This window comes from Maylandia zebra, linkage group LG7 (assembly GCF_041146795.1).
Source record: "Maylandia zebra isolate NMK-2024a linkage group LG7, Mzebra_GT3a, whole genome shotgun sequence".
NCBI classification, from domain to species: Eukaryota; Metazoa; Chordata; class Actinopteri; order Cichliformes; family Cichlidae; genus Maylandia; species Maylandia zebra.
In genome coordinates, this window is record NC_135173.1 from 61,765,467 (window position 1) to 61,788,360 (window position 22,894).

A 22,894-nucleotide genomic window follows, 5' to 3' on the forward strand; every position below is an offset into this window, starting at 1 on the left:
ACAAATGTCAAACTATTCATTTAATTGACTGTAATTTCTGCAATAATTCTAATCAATACACTAATACAAAAGGAGTAAATTAAATAAAACAGATCTTTAGTAAGTGTTTACTTCATAGCTGTTATAGCATTTTATCTTCCACATCATCAGTGTGTGATCATTACAGGCTATTTTCGTCCAGCAGTTCACTGATGATAAGTATAGCAAAACTCTGATTGTGCAGTGACTTGAGTAGCCAAGTATAGCCAACTCTGCACCATTCCAATTAGATTACCTAAACTTCAGTCTTTTCCATCCTGGGCTGTGTACAGTGAGCTTACACATTACATTTACTGTTATACCCTTAAATGGAAGAAACCTTTAGAGGCTCCTGCAGGAAGAACTGGTCGGCTGCTTCATGGCTGTGCCTTGCAGAACTTAGACAGCAATTAGGGGACCAGTTCAGGACCTTAGACTTCATCTCTATATACATTAGTGTGTAAGTCAGTCAGTCAGAGTGTTATCTCTGTTAACCTCAGCACCTTATTCTTTTACCTGGTATCCATTAGTAGGTTTTCTGAATACTCTGACCTAGCCTAGCATTAGTCCCAATTTATTCAAAAGAGTTGCATATTATTTTTAGTCACAATTGAGTTTCTTGTCAACGTAAACTAAGACTTTATTACGCCCCCCCCCCCCCCCCCCCCCCCCCCCACACACACACACACAAAGCATTAATACTATATGACTTGTTAAAGAGAGGGTAGATTTTTGGGTCCAAAGAGTTTGCAAGTCTTGTTTAGGCTGACAATCCACAGTGTGAGTAGTAGTCATTGGCCATGTGTGTCTGTTAGCATACTAACAGTCACTATTTTGCTTTTTTCTTTGTATTTGGCACAAAGAACTTTGCAATTTCAGTGGTACAAACAACTAAATCTTTGCTTTTGTGACATGACTAATATTTATTTCTTTTTATTGTTTTGCTTTTTTGTTGACTAAAATAGATCAAACATAAACCTGAGCATAACCTGGATTTAAATCTAAATTTTCCAATTCTAGCTACAATTCTAGTTAACAGCAGCCTAGCACCATCATAGGAGAGGAATGGAGTAGAAAAATGTGATTTAAAGGTCAAGCAACATTGTATGCAGAAAGCAGATTTTTATGATATTACAAACACATGCTGAAGGTCAAACCCACAACTGAATAACAGGATTTTTTTGATTGTCCTCTCAGGTTGCACTGGGATTGCTGGGCTAATGAGCAACATCAGTCACAAGCAGGGCAAAGCCTGGCTCTGGTAATAAGCTAGAAGAATCTATGGCATTTGTATCAAAAATAGCAGTCTATAAGGCGCTAAATAGATAGCAAGAGTAGCTATACTCTAATAGCAATTTTGCTGTTGAAGTCAAGGCATGCTCTGAAGAACAAAACGTACTCTAGCACTGCAAAGCATTTTTTCATGCCAGGCATTCTGTATTGCTGCAAAGAGCAAACTGCTGTTTGCCTTGTCTTCTCTCCTCTATGCATCATATTCGGTAAATTCAGTGCAAAATCATTTTTTGTGGTGTTTTTTCCACCGTTATTGTATGTTTCATGTAAACCCAATAGACTTGGATAGTTTGACCAGAAAGATAAAAATTATATTCTAAATATTTCTACAGTATATCAAAAAATAGTCATTAACAGAAATACATTTCTAGATTATCACATTCTACATACTTAGAAAACATAAACAATGCTAACAGTTAAATGATTTCCTTTTCATTTTGGTGATGAGACTAGTGTTTGGTTCATCACGTTTGTATAAAAAAAAATAAAACACTGGGTGGTAGGATGATTTACAAAGTACCTGTCTTAGCACCTTGTTAACATTGAACAGCAGAGATTGGATTAGTTACGTTTCAGACTTTCAGACTTTCAGACTTTGACGAGCCTAGTCCATTTGTAAATGACAGTATGTCTGTAGCCGTAGGTTATCTAATCCCCACAACAATGTGCCCACCTCTCTGAAGGGCATTGATTAAATAATATAAACCTTAAATATGCGTAAACTATCCCTTGTAGAATATAAGGTCCCAGTTTACAAAGCACAACATGAATCGGTCTGGATAAAACATCTTAAGGTTTCCATTAAAAAAAAAAAACTATCACAGTTTGAATGTGCTTTTTTCTCTGTTTTCTTTCTCTCAATTATTATGCTCATTATTGTATGTGTTGATGCATGTTAGTGTATGTAATTGTTTGCTGGATGTGTGTTGTGGCTCAGTTGTGGCCCTTGAAACAATACACTCCATACAGCTTATGCTTCTTGTCAGGGAAGCCACTGAACCTAACAGCAGCTTCAGTGGGACTGCAGCGCCGGCGCGGGTGGGAGATGGGGTAACGGACACTGCCATCCTCCAACCAGCCTGCATCACAGCGGTCATAGCCCAGCAGCTTCCAGGCAGCATACATCTGGCCAACCTTGGCAATTTGAGCACCATCTTTTTGGCATGCCCTGACTGCCTCATCATAGGTCAGCTTAAAGGGTTGGATCAGGTAGTAGAAACGACCTGAGGTGACAAGAAAACAGAAGGATGAACATAATGGGTTAGAACATACAGAAAATATATCAATGTATCAAATTCCTGCAACCTAACATGATCCTGTCACCACAACAAGACAGGATATACATGCTTTGATGCCTTTACAAATTTGACGAAGTTAAAACATCCATCATTTCATATTATACGCCATCGTTTGTTTTGTGGTGTTGCAAAATACACTGTTTACGGCAATATTGAGATGATGAAGATCAGATGAGAAGCAAAAAAGAGCCGTCAGGTGCTGAAAAATGAACCTTAGACTCAAACGTTAGAACAGCCTTTTTCACACGGCACGCCATGTAATAAATAGAAAGTAAATGGCAGCCGTTACAACAATCTAAAGATATATAGTTTCATGCATTGGTCACAGGTACACTCCAGGTACACAACGCCCAGCTGAAAACACTTTACCCAAGTCGAGTTGCCCAAGATTCACAGAATTTACCAAAAATGCGATATATATCATTATCGGGATGAGAAATGTCTTACATCGGGATAAGAGATTTTGGTCATATTGCACAGCCCTCAAAATCTGTTGAGACCATGTGTAACATTCAGACATTCCGGAATATAATAAAATAACTGTAATTTGTCATTTTCATCATAAGATAATGATGTGATTTACTATCTTTTTTCAGCTATTTTGTAAAACTGTACATTAAAAGAATTTGGACTAGAATATTTGTATTTTATGATTAAAAATATTATCATAAAGATCTCTCAAATATTGGTGGAAGCATAAAAAATCATTTTGATAATTACCAGTACTTAGTACGCAGCTGTGACATAAAACTTACACTGAGTGGTGGTCTAAAAAATCGGATACCACATCCTAACCCCACAAGCTCTAAGTTACCCTCTGTTCCACACTATTCAGTATTGTGCCCTGGGACACCTGAACAAAGAGGGAGGAGTCCAGTGGTGGAAACCATGGTGTGTCTCCTGAGCCACATCTATTCTAGGTGCTGCTATAGGAAGTAAGATGCAAGCATCCCAGTTGGAGCTCACATGGCTCTTCATACTAACTCATATTAAAGCTGGATTGAATAGTGTGTAAAAAACAAAAACAACAAAAAAACCAACAACAACAATTTGATAAATATGAGGTCACTAGCTACATTTTAAAGACATGTTAATATCAAGTGTTAATTAACTTCTTTAGACCTGCTATCCATCAGGGCACTAGCATCCCATTTGTGGTTAGGGCTGGATTCTGTTTTAGCCACATAAAAAAGAAGCACACTTTCAGAAACTCTTACATGTTGGTATTATAGTATTAACATTCGTTTCTTTTTCAATTTTAGGTGGCCAAACAGGTAAAAATGTTTTCAATCAACTCATAACCCAGTAACCACAGAGAGCATGTTGCCCTCAGTATTGCAGATGTGTTTGTCGCCAATACCTACAAAAACACAGTTTTAGTGCTGTTCCTCACCTTTGTAGTGGGAGGTAAAGCAGAAAACATCATAGTGGTTCTTGTCCTTGTCTCTCAACCCATAGTTCCGAATGCCTGGCACTGTGTTCTTGCCACCACAGGGTTCTCTGGGGGTGTTGATGGGATACTGGACTGTGCCATCAGACAGCCAGCCAGCATTGCACCAGTCCATCCCTCCACGCCATGTGTCATACAGTTGGTCAAAAGATGCCACGATTGCATCCTGATCGTGGCACGCCCGCTCTGCATCGTAGAAATTAAGGTTGTAGCGTCCCAAGCGGGGGTAGTATGGGAAGACAACACCTGCACAGACAGGGTGAAAACAGAAAATGAGGGCAGAGAAGGAGATGCAATAGAATAGAATAGAATTTATTTTGAACATGTCAATATAACTAAAATAACAAGAAAACACATACACAAAACAAAGGCATCAAAGTTGTCATTAATATCTCTATATCCACTCAATTAATACGCTTGAAAAGGAGTAGAAAAGATAGATTTACACTTATTTGTTGCTACCCGCTTGTTTCAAATACCAAAATTTGCTAAAAATATAAAAATGAGACAAGGATTCAATAGAACACAATGATACAGCAACATTCATGTAACTTATTGTTTTTACATGAATCCTTACTACATAGGGTTTCCTCTAAGGGTATTTGGTCTTATTTGGAACAAGTTCTGAATGTTGTGGCTCAAAGATTTGTTTCCTACTTTATACATTATTTGTGCCGTTATCAGGTCAACCAAGTTTTTAAATTTAAGAATATTTAATTTAATAAAAAGTTGATTTGATGCTTCTTTTTTGCAGAATATATATTGGATGGTGTGTGTTCTATAGGTGGCTCCCCACAATTCCACACAGTACAGAAGTATAATGGAACAATACAAAGTATATAATATATAATGATGTTTGATTTAGAAGATCCTTAACTTTATAGAGATGACCTGCAGCCAGGATAAACTGGATGTGTTTGGTCAGCTGTGTGTGTGTTTGACTGGCTCCAGCATTTTTGTCTTCAGCTGACATTACCCCCCCCCCCCCCCCCCCCTTTTCCATATTTAAATTCTAGTAATTTTTGAAGTAGTTCCAAATATTATACCTTCAAGGTCCAGCGACACCACTGCTGTTCCATCTTCCAGCCCGTCAATTACTTCACATTTATACCTCCCATAATCCTCCAAAGTGATTTCTGTAATGACTAGAGAAGCATCCATGGCCGAAGAACCTTGTAGGTGGACACGTCCATGGAATCTGCCATAACTCCTTTTGTGATAATCCATGGCAACAAACACATCCACCTAGAGCACGATGAAAAGTGTTCATGTTATACTTTTCCACTGCTTTCAGTTTTTGGAATTTCTTAAGAATAGTCCAGCACATTTTGAACAGAATAAACAAGAAATTCAATTCAATTTTATTTAAACAGCGCCAAATCACAACAACAGTCGCCTCGATGCACTTTATATTGTAAGCTAGACCCTTCAATAATACAATAATACAACAGAGAAAACCCCGACCCTCTATGAGCAAGTGCTTTGATGACAATGGGAGGGAAGATGTCTTAGCAAGTGATGAATAATAAGATAATAAGGCCACCATTGGACATGTGTAACAAAACTAGTTTATAATGCTTCTACATAAATTATATATTGATACTTTGGAATGCTACACACAATGTTTTGAAAAAAAAATTACTAATGACAGTTCATGTCAAATAAATGATAACCTCTTTTAGATAGTCTGAGGTCAGCTTGGTCCATTTGATCCGCATCTTACGGTTTTGTGCCAGTGTTTGGTCCCTTAGAATCGTGCATGGTAAAGTAGCATTTCCCCCTCGTCTTGACACCACTTTGGTTTTTTCTGCTACCACTGACAGTTGGGGGCCATTTTCTGAAAAACAGCAACCAAACAGAGAGCAAAGTGCTTCAATGGGACGGATTTTAAGAAATGAATGCAGACTGATTATTAGCGACTTTATATGTGAGAAGAAGGGTTCTAAATTCGATTCCATATTTACCAACGAGGCAGTCAAGAGAAGCTAATAGACAGACAAAGTATTTTAGAAGTATGATTTTCTTTCTAGAACCAGAACTCCTGTCGAATGTTTTGGATCAGCTGACAAGATGTTTCTAGTCTTAGCAATTGTGCAGGTGAAAGAAGACAGATCTGTGGGGTATGAACCCTCTAAAATGTTTGTCCTCCAGTTTTAAAGAGGGAAATTCTATTACATTTTAGTCTCTAACTGAGATCAGACTATAACAAATTTGAGAATGCTGCAGCTATGCAGCTGAATATCCAAGCCTGCTGAAAACTTTGAGGTTCTGGCATTCTGCCATCTTCTCTATGTATGGTCATGTTAGACTAGAAAAACAAAAGTAAATAAATGAATGAACAAACAATAACAAAAAAACCCCAAAATGAAGCAAAACGTTAAAAAATGCTAGTCCAGTTAGGACGAAACTGCTCCAAGGTCTCAAACCAAACAGCAAAGAATATCTGTGCCATAGATCCAAACAGTGCCAAAGACTCAGCTGCTGCTAAACTGCTTTAAACTTTACTTTAAACAATAACTAATAGAGATTAATTTATCATGTTTTATTTTACTAAAAATATTATACAGTAGCTAGTGATATTGAAAAAAAAGGAAATTGGAAGTCATGCTGGTAAAGATTTATATCATCGTTCTCACTGAATCACGCAGCCTAAATGAAAAGGGCTTTGGTTTTGTTCGTATCTCACAAACAAGGAAAACCAAACAATAGATAAATAAATACATTTCCGAAGTGACTTGCATAACAAAATAGCTGTTATGTGTTGTTGGTTTTTTTTTTTACCATGTAAAAACTAGAGATATACAGTGTTTTAATTTGCTGATAAAAGCCAAACTGGATAGCTCTGTCTAAGTTAGCTAAAAGTCCCTACATAGCAGTCTTATCACTGAGAACATGCTGATAAACTGAGGGAAGAAAGGACACTGCAGAGTGAGTGTTCTAAACGAAACACAGAAACAGACGCTGGAATGACATTGTCACTCTCACAAAGAAACACAAGTGAACATGTACTCACCTGTGACATAAATGGTTCTCGAATGCTCCAGGTCAGGGTACAGAGCATCTAAGTCGTTTTCTGCTACATTCAGTGATATCAAAGCCCAGATCAGCACAGGAATCATCTTCACTCACCAGCTAGGTTCTGACCACTGCAGAGACACACAGACAGAGGGTGGGGTTATGCTACAGTGAGGATGCTAAGGAAAGTTTTCCATGTATAAGCTATACAGAAAGCCCGTTTATAAGCTTCTTCTGTATGCAACTGTATGACCCTGTGTTTCTATCTGCAGTGCTTTTTCTCCCCCGAGAGCTCCGTAATTACAGTTGCTTAACAGGACGCCTGCCTGCTGGGTACTGAGCACATCTAAAGAGAAACACACACATCTCAAAATCCCATTTCTAAGTTGTTGAACGCAGTTAAACATACAGTCAGACTCATCACATTAAAATAAAGCTTCTCAATGCACAAACCAGGCATCCCTACAAGCTACAGCCCACAGAAGACGTTCACACAAATACACATTCTGTGTAAGCCATATAGTACATACTGTGCAGGAAGTATTCTGTCATTCAGCACTGTGAGAAAGCAGCATGTCCTGATGACAGCCCACACTTTTAGAAGGAGACTGCCACCGTGCAGCGTCACCCCTGCACCTCAAGCTTCATTCACACTCACACACTGGCGTAGCTGTAGTTGCATCCTTGTGAGGACACCAGCTGACACAACAGAAATTCTTGATTTAACAGCTAACTAGCCCTTTGAGTTTCCCACATTTTGTTCATTGCCCTCAATTTGACTTAAAAAATTACATGTAAATATACATGTAATGTATTTACATGTAAAATATATATATATTGGTGGTTTCTGTGGTATTTGTTTAGGTGATGATGGGTGAAAAATTATTGTTGTACCCTTATATATCTTATACAAAATATAACAGAAGAAAAAAACCCAACAATTTCATTTTAATATTGGCAGGACAGGTTTTGTATAACCTGTAAAAAATATTTCACAGCTTGTGTGGCAATATATGTGCTGGAGGATGGTTAGGAGTGCTGGCCGACTTTGCCAGGTGGAGTTCCTGAAGTCAGCAGAAAAACTGCAGCGTACACACACACACACACACACACACACACACACACACACACACACACACACACACACACACACACACACACACACACACACACACACACACACTTACTTTATACCCCTCCCAGCCTGTCATTATGGGCGGGACAACTGGGGAGGGTGCAATGATAAGGAAGTGAAGTATGTTGGGAAAGATGTATGTCGTTTAAAAAAAAGGTAAAAATGCTTGAGTCAGAATGTGCACTGCAGGACACAAGAAGAGCAGGTGATGTGTGAAATGATAATAGAGAAGCAGACAGAGAGCAACTAAGACTGGGAGATACGGCGAAAAAAAGAAGCTAAAGCAGGGAGGGAGGGAGGGAGGCGGAAGAAGCTGAGGGGACTGCAGCAGCAAAAATGATGCAGTTTGAATCTTCACTGGCACCATTAGGTGATGAGCTTCAGCACCTCATCATCCACAACTGTCATGTGCTGACTTTATTTGAACAAAATGTTAACATTATTAAATAAATATAAAAGTTAATAAGTAGTGTTTTTTCCATACAGCTGAAGAGTGGAAGTTTAGATCAGTTTGATAACATTTGCATTTATAGTACACCTCGTACGAAGAACTATTTCTTTTACCTACTTGGATACTTACCAAGTTATAAGTTCATTGAGTCTTTTTACTTATCCATTTAATTCATGTTTTTCAGTTGTGTAATCCTGGACATGTTACAGCAAGGGAATGTTTTTAATGTCTCTACATTGAACTGCAGGTCTGTGATGTTTTATCAAATTCTTGATGCCTGATTTACATTCACTTTTAAGACCTTGTAAGAGAAAATCTTATTTAAGTTTCTGAAGATGTTTCAACTCTTATTCAAGAGGCTTCTTCAGTTCTAAACCCAAAAGGTGGAGTGCACCAGGTATTTAAATCCTAGTGGGATTCTGTCTTCTCTGTCCAAAATGTGAACATTGGCATCCTCTAATCTCTGGCTATCTACTGCAAGATCTCTTTGATCTTTCTCCCCTCACCCCAACCAGTTGCTCAGATGGCCGCCCCTCCCCGAGCCTGGTTCTGCTTGAGGTTTCTTCCTATTAAAAGGGAGTTTTTCCTTGCCAATATCACCAAAGTAATGCTCATAGGGGGTCATATGATCATTGGGGTGTTCCGTTTTCTTGTCCATTTTTTATTGTAGTTTGTACCTTACACTTGAGTCAACTGCTATATAAATAAAATTGAACTGAAGAGGCATGTTTGTGTCTGTAGAAACCCTCACTGTATTTAAAATATCTCGTGATGAGGCAGACGTGTAATCGTGTGCAAATCTGATTTGGGGTAAAGTTGGTTCTGCTTTGGGAGGAGCTGTCTTGCTGTAGTCATTTCTGACAGCCTCCTCCTACAAGGTACAGCATCCCCTGGGTAAACATAGTGGTATGTAGGGCTCCACGTTCAGCTGCATGAAGCGTAAACACAAAACCTATTTGTACTCAAAGAGCATGATGGTTATGCTCAATCACACTCTCTCTCTCTCTCTATCGAGACAGAGAGAGATATAGATATATACCTAAATAGAGATATGTATGTATATATGTATATGTAGAGGAAGACAACCATTAATGGTCACAACTTATTTAAAATCACTAAACTGATCCTTGTCTTTGGACTGTTGGGGGAAGCCAGAGAACCCACCCAGAGTAGCTGGACAACCCCCACCTAGTTCATTTAAAGCCAGGACCTTCTTGCTGTGAGGCAACAGTGCTAAACAATGAACCACAGCTGAAATTGGAAAAGATTAATTCTTTTGAGATCTTATCAAAAATGTATGTTTTGCCACAAAAGGATAGCAGCAAGACAGAAAGGGAAGCCTTACGTAATAGTAGTGTGACCTGCTGTAAAGTATGGTTTCGAGAATGAAACAGACAAAGGATGTTGAACATGGAGCTGCCAGGCAAGAGAAAAAGAGAAAGACCAAAAAGAACATCCATGAATATAGTGAAGGAAGACATGCAGAGGGCTGGTGTGAGAGTGGAGGATGCTGGGACAGTGAGATGGAGGCACATGATCTGCATTTGGTGATGAAGACATGCCAAAAGAGATATCGTGTCATTTTTCAAAAAATAATACTTTTATACATTTGTTTTCCTAACGGTATCTTGAGGTAAAGCAAACTGTACCAGAAAAAAGTGCATTCATGGGGTTCCTACCATTTTCAGCATTGCCTGTAGTCACTTAATAAATCAGTGTTTATGGTACAAAATTACATAATGCATTAAGTTGGATATGTTCATGCTTGACTTTGTTTTTAAGTGTATTAGTATAAGGTACTCAAAGTACAGGATCTCCAGGATTTTGTCAGACACAGGAACAGAAATACTCTCTCTTAGTTAAGTAAATGGTAAATGGCCTGTATTTGTATAGCACTTTACTTAGTCCCTAAGGACCCCAAAGAAAAAACTTTATACTACATTCAGTCATTCACCCATTCACACACATTCGCACCTTGGTGATGGCAAGCTACATTGTAGCCACAGCTGCCCTGGGGCGCACTGACAGAGGCAGTCATCAAAAAGGTTTGCTTCAAGTGCATATATTCAAAATTTCCACTCCTTGTTTGTTTATGAACATTTTTTAACATTTTTTTAATAGCAGCAACCAACCAAATTTAGTTTAACAGTAATTAAAGAAATCGAATGTCCAGTCACCATCTGCTAAATCTCTCATATTCTAATTAGCAAAAAGAAAGAAAGAAAGCACCTTTTTAAAAAGAAGCTGTTGAGTTGCATAAGGAGGATTGGAGGACTGAGTTTTTACACAGTTTGTCACTTTGTTGGAGCCCAGAAGTAAGATATTTTGCTGTCTTTTGCCTTGAGTTTGACATTGGCTGCACAGTAGAGTAAATATGCTGCTGGTGCTTCAGTTCATTGCTTTAGTCTAAGTATTATGTATGAAGAGGATGCTAGGGACAGGGCAGATTCTTTACCCTGCTGTTGGACATCCATTGATTTTTTCCCCACCTTACTCATGAACCCACAGGTAAGTCTTAGTTTCAAAACTTACTAGTTTAGTATTATGCCATAAAAATAGAATTAAACCCATTTGGGATATATAAGTACATTCCTTCTTTAGCACTGAAAAGACATTGTGTATGACATCATAATGTGCCTTTACCCTCAGTTTTGGTTGAGTTTGATATGCTCAAAATGAGAACAGCAGGTATTGGTGAAAGGGGCATATACATAGCCTGAGGCTGGAAGGGGTGTGAATGATCCTGTTCCTGAAATTCAGATGCTATGTCCACTTGCTTCTTATCTGCATTTAACATATAAGATAATTGACTAATATGCTAATATGTCCTTTGGGCATGATAGCACAGGGGTCACAGCAGTCATAGTTTGGAATCTCTTGAACCTTTAGTGTTCCATGACTAACAGAGGACCAGAGCACTGATGGAAACTGGGAGTTTTCCAGTTGAATCTCCAACTTTAAGAGCTATTCCAGGCTACTTTTTCAAACAGACTGGATTATGAGCTGTGAGTTGAATCAAATGCAGCATTAACCTTGTTTAATTAGTCTTTAATCAACCGCCACTGGAACACTGTGGCACTATTTTAAGTGGACCCATGAATTCATTAAACCTTCAACATTTCTAACAAACTGCTGTGGCAGTGGATGTGGATTGGAGACGGGCATCTGAACCACCTCAAATCGCTCCCTTTAATGTGGAAGAGTAGCAGTACAGTACTCTGAGCCCCTTGTGAACGACTGAACTTCTTGCCCTTTCTCTGAAGGCCAACCACCCTTCAGAGAAATCTAATTTCTGCTGCTTGTATCCATAATCTTATTCTTTCGATCACTACCCCACATAGTAGACAGGTCTGGCCTGGATCTGGTGTTAAGTCGGCACTGCTGGCTGACAGCTGGCATGGTAAGTGGTATGTCATTCAGATATGGGCCAGGCCTGGCGTAGATGGCACTGTTTATATGATGGCATGCCACATCTGGCCCGATTGTGGATTGGTTTATCTGGCCAAGGCTCATAGAAAACAGGTCTGGCCTGTATCCGGCAATAAGCTGGAACTTCTGACTGACTGGTGTCATGTCAGGGTGTATGTCAACCATATGTGGGCCAGGTCTGGCAATGATAGTGCTATTTATTTTCCTATTTTAGTTAGAGGACCCAAGTGCCATGTTGCAATACTATACTGCTATGGTAGCCAACTTTTCAAATGCAGGTTTGACAGGTTTGTGAGTGTACACTTCATCCACAACCTAGTGAGGGTTTACTTATGTCTACTACCGGGCTCCTGTAGCTCAGGAGTTAGAGCGGGTTATCAACTGATCGGAAGGTTAGTGGTTCGATCCCTGGCTCCTCCAGGCTGCATGTCAAGAGTGTGAATGTGTATGAATGTACAGAGTTGGCCATTTATATGGATACACCGTAATAAAATGGGAATGGTTGGTGATATTAAAGTCCTGTTTGTGGCACATTAGTATATGTGCAATTGCACACTGCTTGCATGATCTCTGCGCACAGAAAATCTGCGTTGCGCACACAAAAAAATCCAAGCTGAATTGCAATTAAAACCTTAATAATTCTGTTTTGCGGTGTTAGTCAGTAAGTGACTGGCGGCTCCCGCATGGGATTAGAACGATGCCACCTTATCCCATAATCCAGCCAATATTTACTTTGGGGAGAAACGGTAAAAACGGCGTTTTATAAGGAAAGCCTCGAAAGCGCTCTCCACCTGTGAGCAAAACCAAAACCAAAAACCCCAGCCTTTCCTGTTGGTCGAAAAATGTACCATGTCGACCAATCAAAAAAATGATATGGCAACATGGTATTTAGTTGTTTAGGAAGGGGAACGTTTTGGAGTGACGATGGTGTTTTGAAATGTGAGAGATTTGCGACGTTTAGCGCAAATCTTGTGTAGTTAGTGTGTAGTGTAGTCAGTAGTTTTCTTGTGTGTGTCAGAACAATGAGGCGACTGCTGAATGTGTAACAGCAGTCTGGCGAGGAAGGAGCGGCTAGCCGGTCCAGCGGGCATGTGGTGTGGAGGTTAGCCGGATAACACGGAGCCAGTCAGTTAAATTAAACAACAGACCTTTATTCCTTGTCAGCAACATAAGACCATACAAGCCAGGTCTCCACGGCTCTACACTGTCCGTACATACATGTGCGGGGATCGGTAGTCGCCGGTGCCAGGCCGTTACAATGGTGAGGTCTATCCTGAGAACAGAACACGAGCAGCATGTAATGGCTGCCACGCTATACTCACACACCCCCTAGGAGACTCCCCCCCTAGTGGTGCTATAACCCAAAAGGTTTGTTACAAATGTTACAGGTGTTACAGCAGTGATACATCTCCTGTTGTCAGGCCTGCAGGTATCAGGCTGTTGTTCCCCTTTATCTCATAGTGGACAGAAATTATGTTTTGGAGTGCATAATTGTGTGGCATCAGATTTGATGCAGAACAGCTGATTGTTCTGTAAATAGTTTGAAATGTTTATTTTAAAAAACGCCTTGGCTGCATTTTTAGATAAACAGCTGCAAAAAACTTGTTTGCAAAACTTTTTTGAAGAAGTAACTACATAATTAATTGCCCAACATTGGTCATTATATACTGTATTTTGCAGGCAGAGAGTTACAGGACTCTCTCCCAGACCACAGACTCATACTCATAATACAAGTCAGAGCTTTATTTAAAAAAAAGAAAAAAGAAAAAGAAAGAAAGTTGTGTTTTCAAAATTGGAGTTCAAATTATTTTTACTTCCAAAAGTGTTAACATACTACGCAGGTCATGAACAAGATTTTTTTTTAATTTTCATTGTAATTGGGCTAAACACTTAATTAAAAGTAGTCTAATGCTTTCATTTGATTATTTTAATAAACCATGTAACTTGGATGGATTTGATGCTGGCGTGACCACAGTGCACACATCTAATGTTGCTCTCAGTGGTCCAAGTGTCCGCTCAGGGAGTTTGTGTGTTCGCTCAGACACATGAAAAATTAGAGGGAACATTGCCTACGAGACCACCCATCTTCCATGCTACAGTTAGCAAACTGCTTGCTAAGTTTCGTGAAACTGGTTCAGTGTTGGATTTGCCAAAATGTGGACGCAAGAAAACTGTCACTAATGAAGAAACATTACAAACTGGTGTAGCTTGCCATCACCAGTGTGTGAATGTGTGTGAATGGGTGGATGACAGGTTGTGTAAAGCGCTTTGGGGTCCTTAGGGACTAGAAAAAAGCGCTATATAAATACAGGCCATTTACAGGCCAAGAAACATCAGTGGCTGTCCTAGCTTCATTCAGCAAGAACCCACAGTGTAGCACTCGCCGCATGTCACTGGAGAGTGGCATTAGTCGAACATCCCTTCGGCGGATATTAGCTACTCACAAATGGCACCCTTACAAACTCCAGCTACTGCAGCATCTCAGCGAGAATGACCCAGATCGGCGGACAGAATTTGCAGAATGGGCAAAACAAAAATTGGAACAGGACCCTCAGTTCACGCAGAAGATTTTGTTCAGTGATGAGGCAAACTTTTATGTGAATGGTGAAGTTAACAAACAAAAACACCGCTATTGGTCTGACACTAACCCACATTTGATGGATCCCTCCAAGACTGTTGGAACAACAAAAGTGATGGTTTGGTGTGGTATATGGGGACAACGATAGTGGGTCCATTCTTCATCAATGGAAACCTCAAGGCCACTGGATATTTGAAATTGCTACATGATGATGTGTTTCCCTCTTTATGCACTGAAGCTGGCATGTTCCCTGAGTTTCTCCAGCAAGATGGTGCACCACCACATTATGGGTGCCAGGTCCGAGCATTCCTAGATGAACAGTTTCCTGGAAAGTGGATTGGTCGTCGTGGGCCAGTTGAATGGCCCCCAAAGTCTCCCGATCTGACCCCCTTAGACTTTTATCTTTGGGGTCATCTGAAGGCAGTTGTCTATGGTGTGAAGATACGAGATGTGCAGCACATGAAACTACGGATACTGGATGCCTGTGCTGGCATTTCTCCTGCGGTGTTGCTATCAGTGTGTGAAGAGTGGGAGAAGAGGGTTGCATTGACAATCCAACACAATGGGCAGCACATTGAACACATTTTATAAGTGGTCAGAAACTTGTAAATAACTCATGAAAGAATAAAGTTACATTGAAACCAAGCACACCATTGTTTTTCTTGTGACATTACCAATAAGTTTGATGTGTCACATGGCCCTCTTCCTATTGAAAAAACAAAAGTTGTATCCAAGATGGCCGACTTCTAAATGGCCACCATGGTCACCACCCATCTTGAGGAGTTTGCCCCCTCACATATACTAATGTGCCACAAACAGGACTTTAATATCACCAACCATTCCCATGTTATTACGGTGTATCCATATAAATGGCCCACCCTGTAGTTAGGAAGCACTCAGTTTAGAGAAATTGGGTGAATATTGTATAGAGCACTATGAATAATCCAGGAGAGTAGAAAAGCGCTATGTAAGAAACAGTCCATTCACTGTCTGAACAAAGTTTCATCATGTTTCTTTTGTGCTATCATGTTCTGGCACATGTTGTTATTACATGGCTTGATTAAGGTACACATTAGGCTGACATCTGGGGCCAGAGCTGAAACTGTTCTGGGCCAGCACAGGGCCAGCAGTGTGTCTGCAACTGGCCTGTGGGTGCACACAACTTACACATGGCCCACATACCACAAAGAATGATGAGCCTTTGGTGGCCCAGATCTGGTTTCCCAGAGGTAATCCAAACATGGGCCAGCACAGGACCACCAGTGTGTCTGCAACTGGCCTTGTGGTGGCCCATGTGTGGATCTGGACCATACCAGTTTTGCTATGTGGGACCCAGAGCTTATGACCATAGGTAAGGGTAGGGACATCTTTGCTTTTGCACTTAGCTTTCTCTTCACTACGACAGATTTGTACAGTGTCTGCAAGACTGCAGCCCCAATCCATCTGTCAATCTCTCGATCCTCTATCCACTCACTAATGAACAAGACCCTGAGATACCTAAACTCCTCTACTTGGGGCAGCAACACATCCGTGACACAGAGTGGGCACTGCACCTTTTTCCCACGGAGGACCACGGCCACAGATCTGTGCTGATTCTCATTCCTGCCACTTCACAGTCAGCTGTGAGCCACTCCAGTGCAAGCTATAGAACACCTCCTGATGGCTAACTAAGCCCAATAGGACGGACTCCTCCTTCAGCTTGATGGCTCTCTTCTCGGATTACCACCACAAAAAGCACCAACCACCTTGCAGTAAAACTGCAGTAAAAAACAGATGCCACAGATGTTCAAAAGCAGCCACAAAGCATTAAAGTAAATGCAGTTTAGAATACATCTATGTCATGGGCTTGTGAATTAATGTGTTGGGTTGATTTTGCTGCCTTACAATTTGTGTGGATTGAAAACAGGCCCCCACATTCTTCTTAACTCTTATGTAGAAGTTGCTAAGCTCACTTTTCCATTTCAAAGCAACAACAGGAAATTTTACTGAGAGCGTTTTATATAAGGTTTTAAAAGCCGTGGGGTTACTTTTTTATTAAGCTGAGAGGCAGCAGCATGCAGAGAAAGCATCGGGATACGAAAACTAGGCTAACACTAGCTAGCTAGCAAGTTCATGAACCTGGTGCTAAACTGCAAGAAAGCACAACATAACAGTAAACCACTTACTCACCAAATCAGTGTACCACACATTAGAATCACAGCGGTGCCAATAATAACCACTTAAGTGGAAGCATTCTCCAGCTGCACGCTGGTTTGCTCAACATATTCTAGAAGACCCGTGCTGGCTACAATATTCTCATCAGGTTGAAAAGAAGGGTAAACATCCTTTAAACTTCTTAAATGTCTCCTTTGCACACGTCATTACTACATGTGATGCAATTTTATCTTATGTATTCAGAACTGTTTTTTTTTTTTATTAATATCCATATACTCTGTTTTTTTTTTTTTAATTTAATGTTCTTTCCAAATTCCAGGTTTGGAATATGGAAATTATTTACATTTATGACTAAGCCACAAAACAGAGTAACTTGAACCTCAACAAACCTCCTTTAGAGAGAAAACTAAATTTAGTGTAAAAACCTTAAAAGAGAGACCTGATGAGCCACTTAGAGGGAAAGAAAAGTCTGTGTTATTTTCTTTTTTATTTGTAAGACATCATTTGCTCAGTTATGGGTTATCTCCTTTAAGGTACACATTTGTGTGGGAGCCAAGCATCTCTGGACTGTTGCCTTCTTTTTAAACAAAAGCACCAAAACCTCAGGACAATGATACATGCAAAGGAATGCATGGGTAATGACATTAATGAGACAATGAGATGTGAAGACCACCACAAAGAGACAAAACAATCATTTATGTCATTGTAAAGTGACAGTACTTGTTCTTGTAAGAAATGCATAAGTGATCATGAGATTTGGAAAGTTTCTTTGAACACTCAACTGTATAACTAGAAAATAGTTCACAGGTTAATGCAGACATCTCTCTATCTTCTTTCAGTTATACAATTCAGGGTCACAGGGAGTTTAGAGGCTATCACAGAACAAGGGACAGACTCCACCTGGGAGAGGTCACTAATTTGTCTTAGGGCTAACACATACAGACAAACAACTATCACCAATGCATGTTTATGGACTGTGGGAAGAAGCCAGGGAGTTCATACAGAGAAGAACATGCAAACACCACACAGAAAGGCTGGATATAAGCCCAGGGCCTTCTTGCTGTGACGCAACAGCAACCACACCACCACACTTCCCCAGTGTAAGCTTACAAATAAAGTAACCATTATGAATTAAAGAGGCGGAGTTTTGTTCTGCTTGAATGGACATCTCACTTCTGACTGAGTGAGAAGGTGATGTAAGAGCTCCTGAGACTTTGTAGCCTGAGCGATAAACACAATACTTTCATTACATACAAGTTGTTAACCTGGCTTATGCTGAAAACCAGTACAAAGGAGATGCTTTCCTCCATGTGTTTATAGACCACTCTGCATTTAATTGTTAATCATTTTAAACTGTAACTCTTTTCCACAGCGTGTCTTTTATCCTGTCTTCCTCCTCTCAATCCATACTGGTCGTGAACAAGAAAAAAAGAAAGAAATCAGCAAGGGAGCATATACTTTTCACAGCACTGTACATGTCCTTCTGAGCGGTAGATTAAGCAGGACAATTGAAGCATTCAGTTTTAGTCAGTATCTTAACCAGCTACAGAGCAAGCTTCAGCTACAGCTATAAAAAGACAAAAATCTAGTGATAAAAGCAGCTTCTTTATCTCCCAAGTTGTAAAAGAGTCTGGGGAAAACTGGTTTCAGACAGGTATCAATTTGTAGGTTGAATGTGAATTCAATAAATGAGATTGCATTCAACAAACGTAACAATGCAACAGGCCAGATCAGGCTGTTGTGGTTGGGTGAATAACTTCATGGTACAGATAGTGACAGACTCCTTTAATGTGCTGCTATCTCTGCTGCAAGCCTGCAAATGTTCAGAGCTCTGGACAACATTTAGGGTTACCTGGCTTACACTAAAACTTCTGGCGAACAGAGAGGCATTCAGTCTCTGCAGCACCAGTGCAGAAGTATAAATGCTAAACATATTTTTTTTTCTTATGAAGGAGTCCACAAAGATCACATTAAAACTCTGTAAAGGTTACATAGGAGAATCATTCTTAAAATAAACTGAATGGAAACTTGGAGGTTTAGTGTAAACCTTAGCCTAGGGTATGCTTATGCATTTCTTTTCCTCGTGTAGTCTTTCCACAGGGAAATGATGCAGAAAACATTCTATATTCAGCATCTCTAAAGTGGAGTAGGAACACCCTGTTGGAGAACGTCTTTTAAAAGCTGTGAGGCAACCTGCTTTGGAAAAGCAAACCCTGCCAAGCATACAGACATTAGCAGTCTCTAGAATCTACTATGTGTTTGCATGTGGGTGGGGTGCAATTCGATGGGTGTGGTATTTACTGTATATGCAGCCTTAGGTATTCACAAATAGTCTGTCTCCTTATTGCACAGCTGATATATTTTCCTCCTATGGTTGACGTGGTGAGTTCAAACTAGTCTACTGAATTCTTTATTATACATCACCAGCACACCACGTCATACCTGCCACAAAGAGCCCTCAGTACAGAGCACAAGATTTTCCTTTTAATATTCCATATAAATACTATGAGAAAACAGTAATACTGTTGGTGACACTGATTGTATTGCAGGAACGAGAATAGCTAGAAATGTATGATCCTACAATCCTGCCCATCTCTGTTTTTGTTTCTGCTTTTGTTTTCTGTGGGAAATCAAGCTTTGGTTAGGGTTAGATACACTCCTCATAAGCATCTAAATGGGTACAGGGTACTCACTGCTAGCCAAACACAGGAGGCACTATCAGAGCTAAAAGTAACTAAGTGTTCAAGTGCTTTTTTAATCCTTGCCTTGTTAACTGTCCATCCATTTTGGGCAGGGATAGCTCAGTAGGTAAAGTGGTCGCCCCATGATCGGAAGGTCGGCGGTTCGAATCCACTTAACGGCTACCCTGAGGTACCCCTGAGCAAGGTACCGTCCCTACACACTGCTCCCCGGGCGCCTGCTTAGTGGGCTGCCCACTGCTTCACTGAGTGAATGGGTCAAATGCAGAGAAAAACAAGTAATTTCCCCATGGGGATCAATAAAGTATCCATTATTATTTTATTCCACTTATCTAATTCAGGGTCACGGGGTTGCTCTCCGATGTGTTCAGTAAGGTGTGAATTTTAGATAGAAAGCACTTAGACTTAGAAAAAAAAGTGCTGTGAATGGGTAAATAAGGTAAAAAGAAAAGTACTATATAAGAATCAGTCCATTGGAATGACCGGCTGCATCTTCTCCTTAACTTGCTGTCTGTCTGAGTGTTGTCTAGAAAAAACTATGTAGGCTTTATAGATAATTGAGAAACTTTCTGGTGGAAACCTGGTCTTGTTAGAAGAGACAGCATCCATCCCACTTTGGATGGAGCAGCTCTCATTTCTAGAAACTTTGCCAAATTTATTAACCCCCCCAAAAACGTTATTATCCAGAGTTGGGACCAGGAAGCAGAATTGCAGTCTTACAAGCCTCTCTGCAGCTTCTCTCCTCCTGTTATCCCCCAAACCCGATCCCCTTAGAGACTGTGTCAGCTTCCAAACAGACAAAAAACAAACTAAAAACCAGCAAAAAATAGCTTCAGTATGAGAAAAAGTTACCAAGAAAGATATTTCACAAATAGTCTTGTAGTGAGAAAAATGTCAACCTTGTGATTTCGTCCATCCACTCAACACCACAATAGACTCACCTACAGCATTTAACTGGGAGCATGGTTAAATAATAAATAAGGTAAGGTAATGTTACTGAAGAGAGAAAACGTTCAGAAAATTTGGCTCATGTGTCTTGCTTGTCATTTGCTATATAAAGGTGAATACACATAAATAGACACACACAAGACATACTGATGCAGATTTTTCCCTTTCAAGCTAGCAGCCAGTAGATGTTGCTGTTTCCTGCTCACTACTAATTCATATAAAATGTGTGTGTGTGTGTGTGTGTGTGTGTGTGTGTGTGTGTGTGTGTGTGTGTGTGTGTGTGTGTGTGTGTGTGTGTGTGAAATAACACCCCCCTTTTGATTAAGGGTTCACATGGTCCACTGCAGGCCCCAGTCTGAATGTATGTTTGTGTGTGTGTGTGTGTGTGTGCTCTGGGTGGGTGCAGGGGTAATGGGTGGGGGTCCGGGTGGAGCCGCAGAGTCTAAGCCAGCAAACAGAGAGGGGTTGTTGAGCTGAGAGCTGCTCACAGTCCTGATGTTTTCAGCTCTAAATCACTTGGCCTGTTGCTGCACAACATGGTCGACCACAACTATTCTCAGAAGTCTCACAAATATGATCGGCTGCACGATTCCATGATGAGCAGATGAATGAAGATGGGGAAAGAAAACAAAACCTTGGTTTATAGCGCAATGGAGTTTATAGAAGCAATTTCTGCATTCCACTTGCAATAGTCCAATAAGTAAACTGTGAAAACTGTCAATATCAACTATTCTTAAAAAATAAATTCATCCTTGTTATGTAAGACACTGCTCTTTGCTCTTTACAGGTTGCTGCAGTGGGACATTCTTCTTTATTCACAGATATTCATCTCTTCCGTGGCTTGGTTAGATGTTCCTCCAGAACATTTTGCTTAGTGTTTCCATGGCCGGGCCCCTGAACAATGAAGCAACCTGGCTTTGAATAGCACAGATTTCCAATTCCCTGTTCGCAGTGTATAACAAAACCTGTATGTACATCAGTTGTAATATGTCTTGGTCTGCTCATGCTACAAGAAAAACTACCCGACTGCCTTTACAGATATTAGGAAAAAAATTCAGGTTGTATTACTTTACTTCAGAAAACAGTAGACTTATCACTGATAAGTTGATAAGTATCACTGAGCTGCAAGTCCCTCAACAGATGTTCCTGAACTGTGTGAAAGTACTACCCCCAAGCAGGAGCATTTTGTGGGTAAAAACTCCTAAAACCTAAGCGAGACCCTGCCTCATCTTCACTTCATCAAAAGATTACACCCTCTAGCATGCATATTGAAAACTCAACTAAAGCTCAAGTACCTTTAAGCCTATGTCTAAATATAGCACTCAACGAAGGGTGTTTGGAGTCTACTGCAGTGGAAATCCTTAAAAGTCCAGCTCCACAAGGAGACAAATATTTCCGTTACCTTTTACAAAATCCCCCAAAATGTTCCAGACCTGTGCACAGGACACAACCTCAGGCAAGTATTTATGTTGAGGAGGAAAAACAAGCAGGACTTTTTAAAAGGAAAAGTAAATAGTTTTTGATCTGTGGCAGTCAGAATGCTTTTTGTTTCTTTACATTTTAATATTTGTTATAAGATAGTAGAGTTGATGATGATAATAATAATAATAATAATAATAACAATAACAGTAATAACTACAACAACAACAACAACAACAATAATAATAATAATAATAACAAAACAACAACAACAATAATAATAATAATAATAATAAGAAGAAGAAGTAGATTTACAAGGCGCTTAGTGAGTGAACGTTCGTTTCTGCTGTTAAAAGGACAAGTCGGTTTTCTTTATGAAAACAGTTATATAGCAAAAACAAAAACAAAAAACAAACAAAAATAGTGTTACTGCTTATTCCTATTAGGTTTGGTTTGTGATACGCACTTTAACGTCTTCATTACTGTTACACGTCTTTCCTTTTCCCTAAAACACCTTGAGATTATTACAAGGTGTTATATTTATCATTCCAATAAACATCGCATTAATTCTCATATTCTTTGTAATGCGTCAAAGTGACAAGAGTTTCACAGGACTTTTTTTTTTTGTAAACACAAAACGAAATAAAAAAACCCCCAGCTCTTTACCTCGCCCTGTGCGCTGTTTGGAAGCCTCAATCCTGCGGCAGCCAAGAAGGTGATTGAAGCGTAAACCGTTTACGCACCAAGTTAAGAGCAGCAGGCGGTGCGGGTGTTTCTCTATCTGCTCCAATAACAGGTTCCACTATCAGCACTAATAGCAGTGCGGCAGCGCGGTCCTCCAGTTTACACGCACGTGGGTAAGAACAGTCCGACTTGCGAGCGGCACCGCGCGCATGCAGGTGAAGTGCGTGAAGTGCAAATCCACACTGTGAAGTGGATGTTTAGCCTTTTTGGACAACTATTTCCAAATGCCTCACACCCATTTCAGGAAAAGTGTCAAACAAAGG

The 22,894-nt window shown here is 40.1% G+C and overlaps 1 protein-coding gene across 1 annotated transcript; it reads right to left on the reverse strand.

Annotated features, from left to right (window-relative positions):
• Positions 1 to 1,597: 1,597 nt before the first annotated feature.
• On the reverse strand, positions 1,598 to 22,894 carry hapln1b (hyaluronan and proteoglycan link protein 1b). Its single transcript, XM_004572805.2, has 6 exons — positions 22,554 to 22,894; positions 7,073 to 7,205; positions 5,733 to 5,896; positions 5,106 to 5,304; positions 4,003 to 4,305; positions 1,598 to 2,534 (listed from the first exon to the last, which is right to left on the reverse strand). Exons 2-6 carry the CDS (start codon positions 7,176 to 7,178, stop codon positions 2,245 to 2,247), a joined length of 1,062 nt encoding a protein of 353 aa, XP_004572862.1. The 5' UTR covers positions 7,179 to 7,205; positions 22,554 to 22,894; the 3' UTR covers positions 1,598 to 2,244.

Excerpts from the sequence above, each read along its gene's own strand:
- hapln1b (XM_004572805.2), bottom strand. The coding sequence starts at position 7,178 with ATGATTCCTGTGCTGATCTGGGCTTTGATATCACTGAATGTAGCAGAA. Across the intron at positions 5,305-5,732 it reads CCTCAGACTATCTAAAAGAG|GTGGATGTGTTTGTTGCCAT; the intron begins GTTATCATTTAT and ends ATCGTGCTCTAG. Across the intron at positions 2,535-4,002 it reads CTTTACCTCCCACTACAAAG|GTCGTTTCTACTACCTGATC; the intron begins GTGAGGAACAGC and ends TTGTCACCTCAG.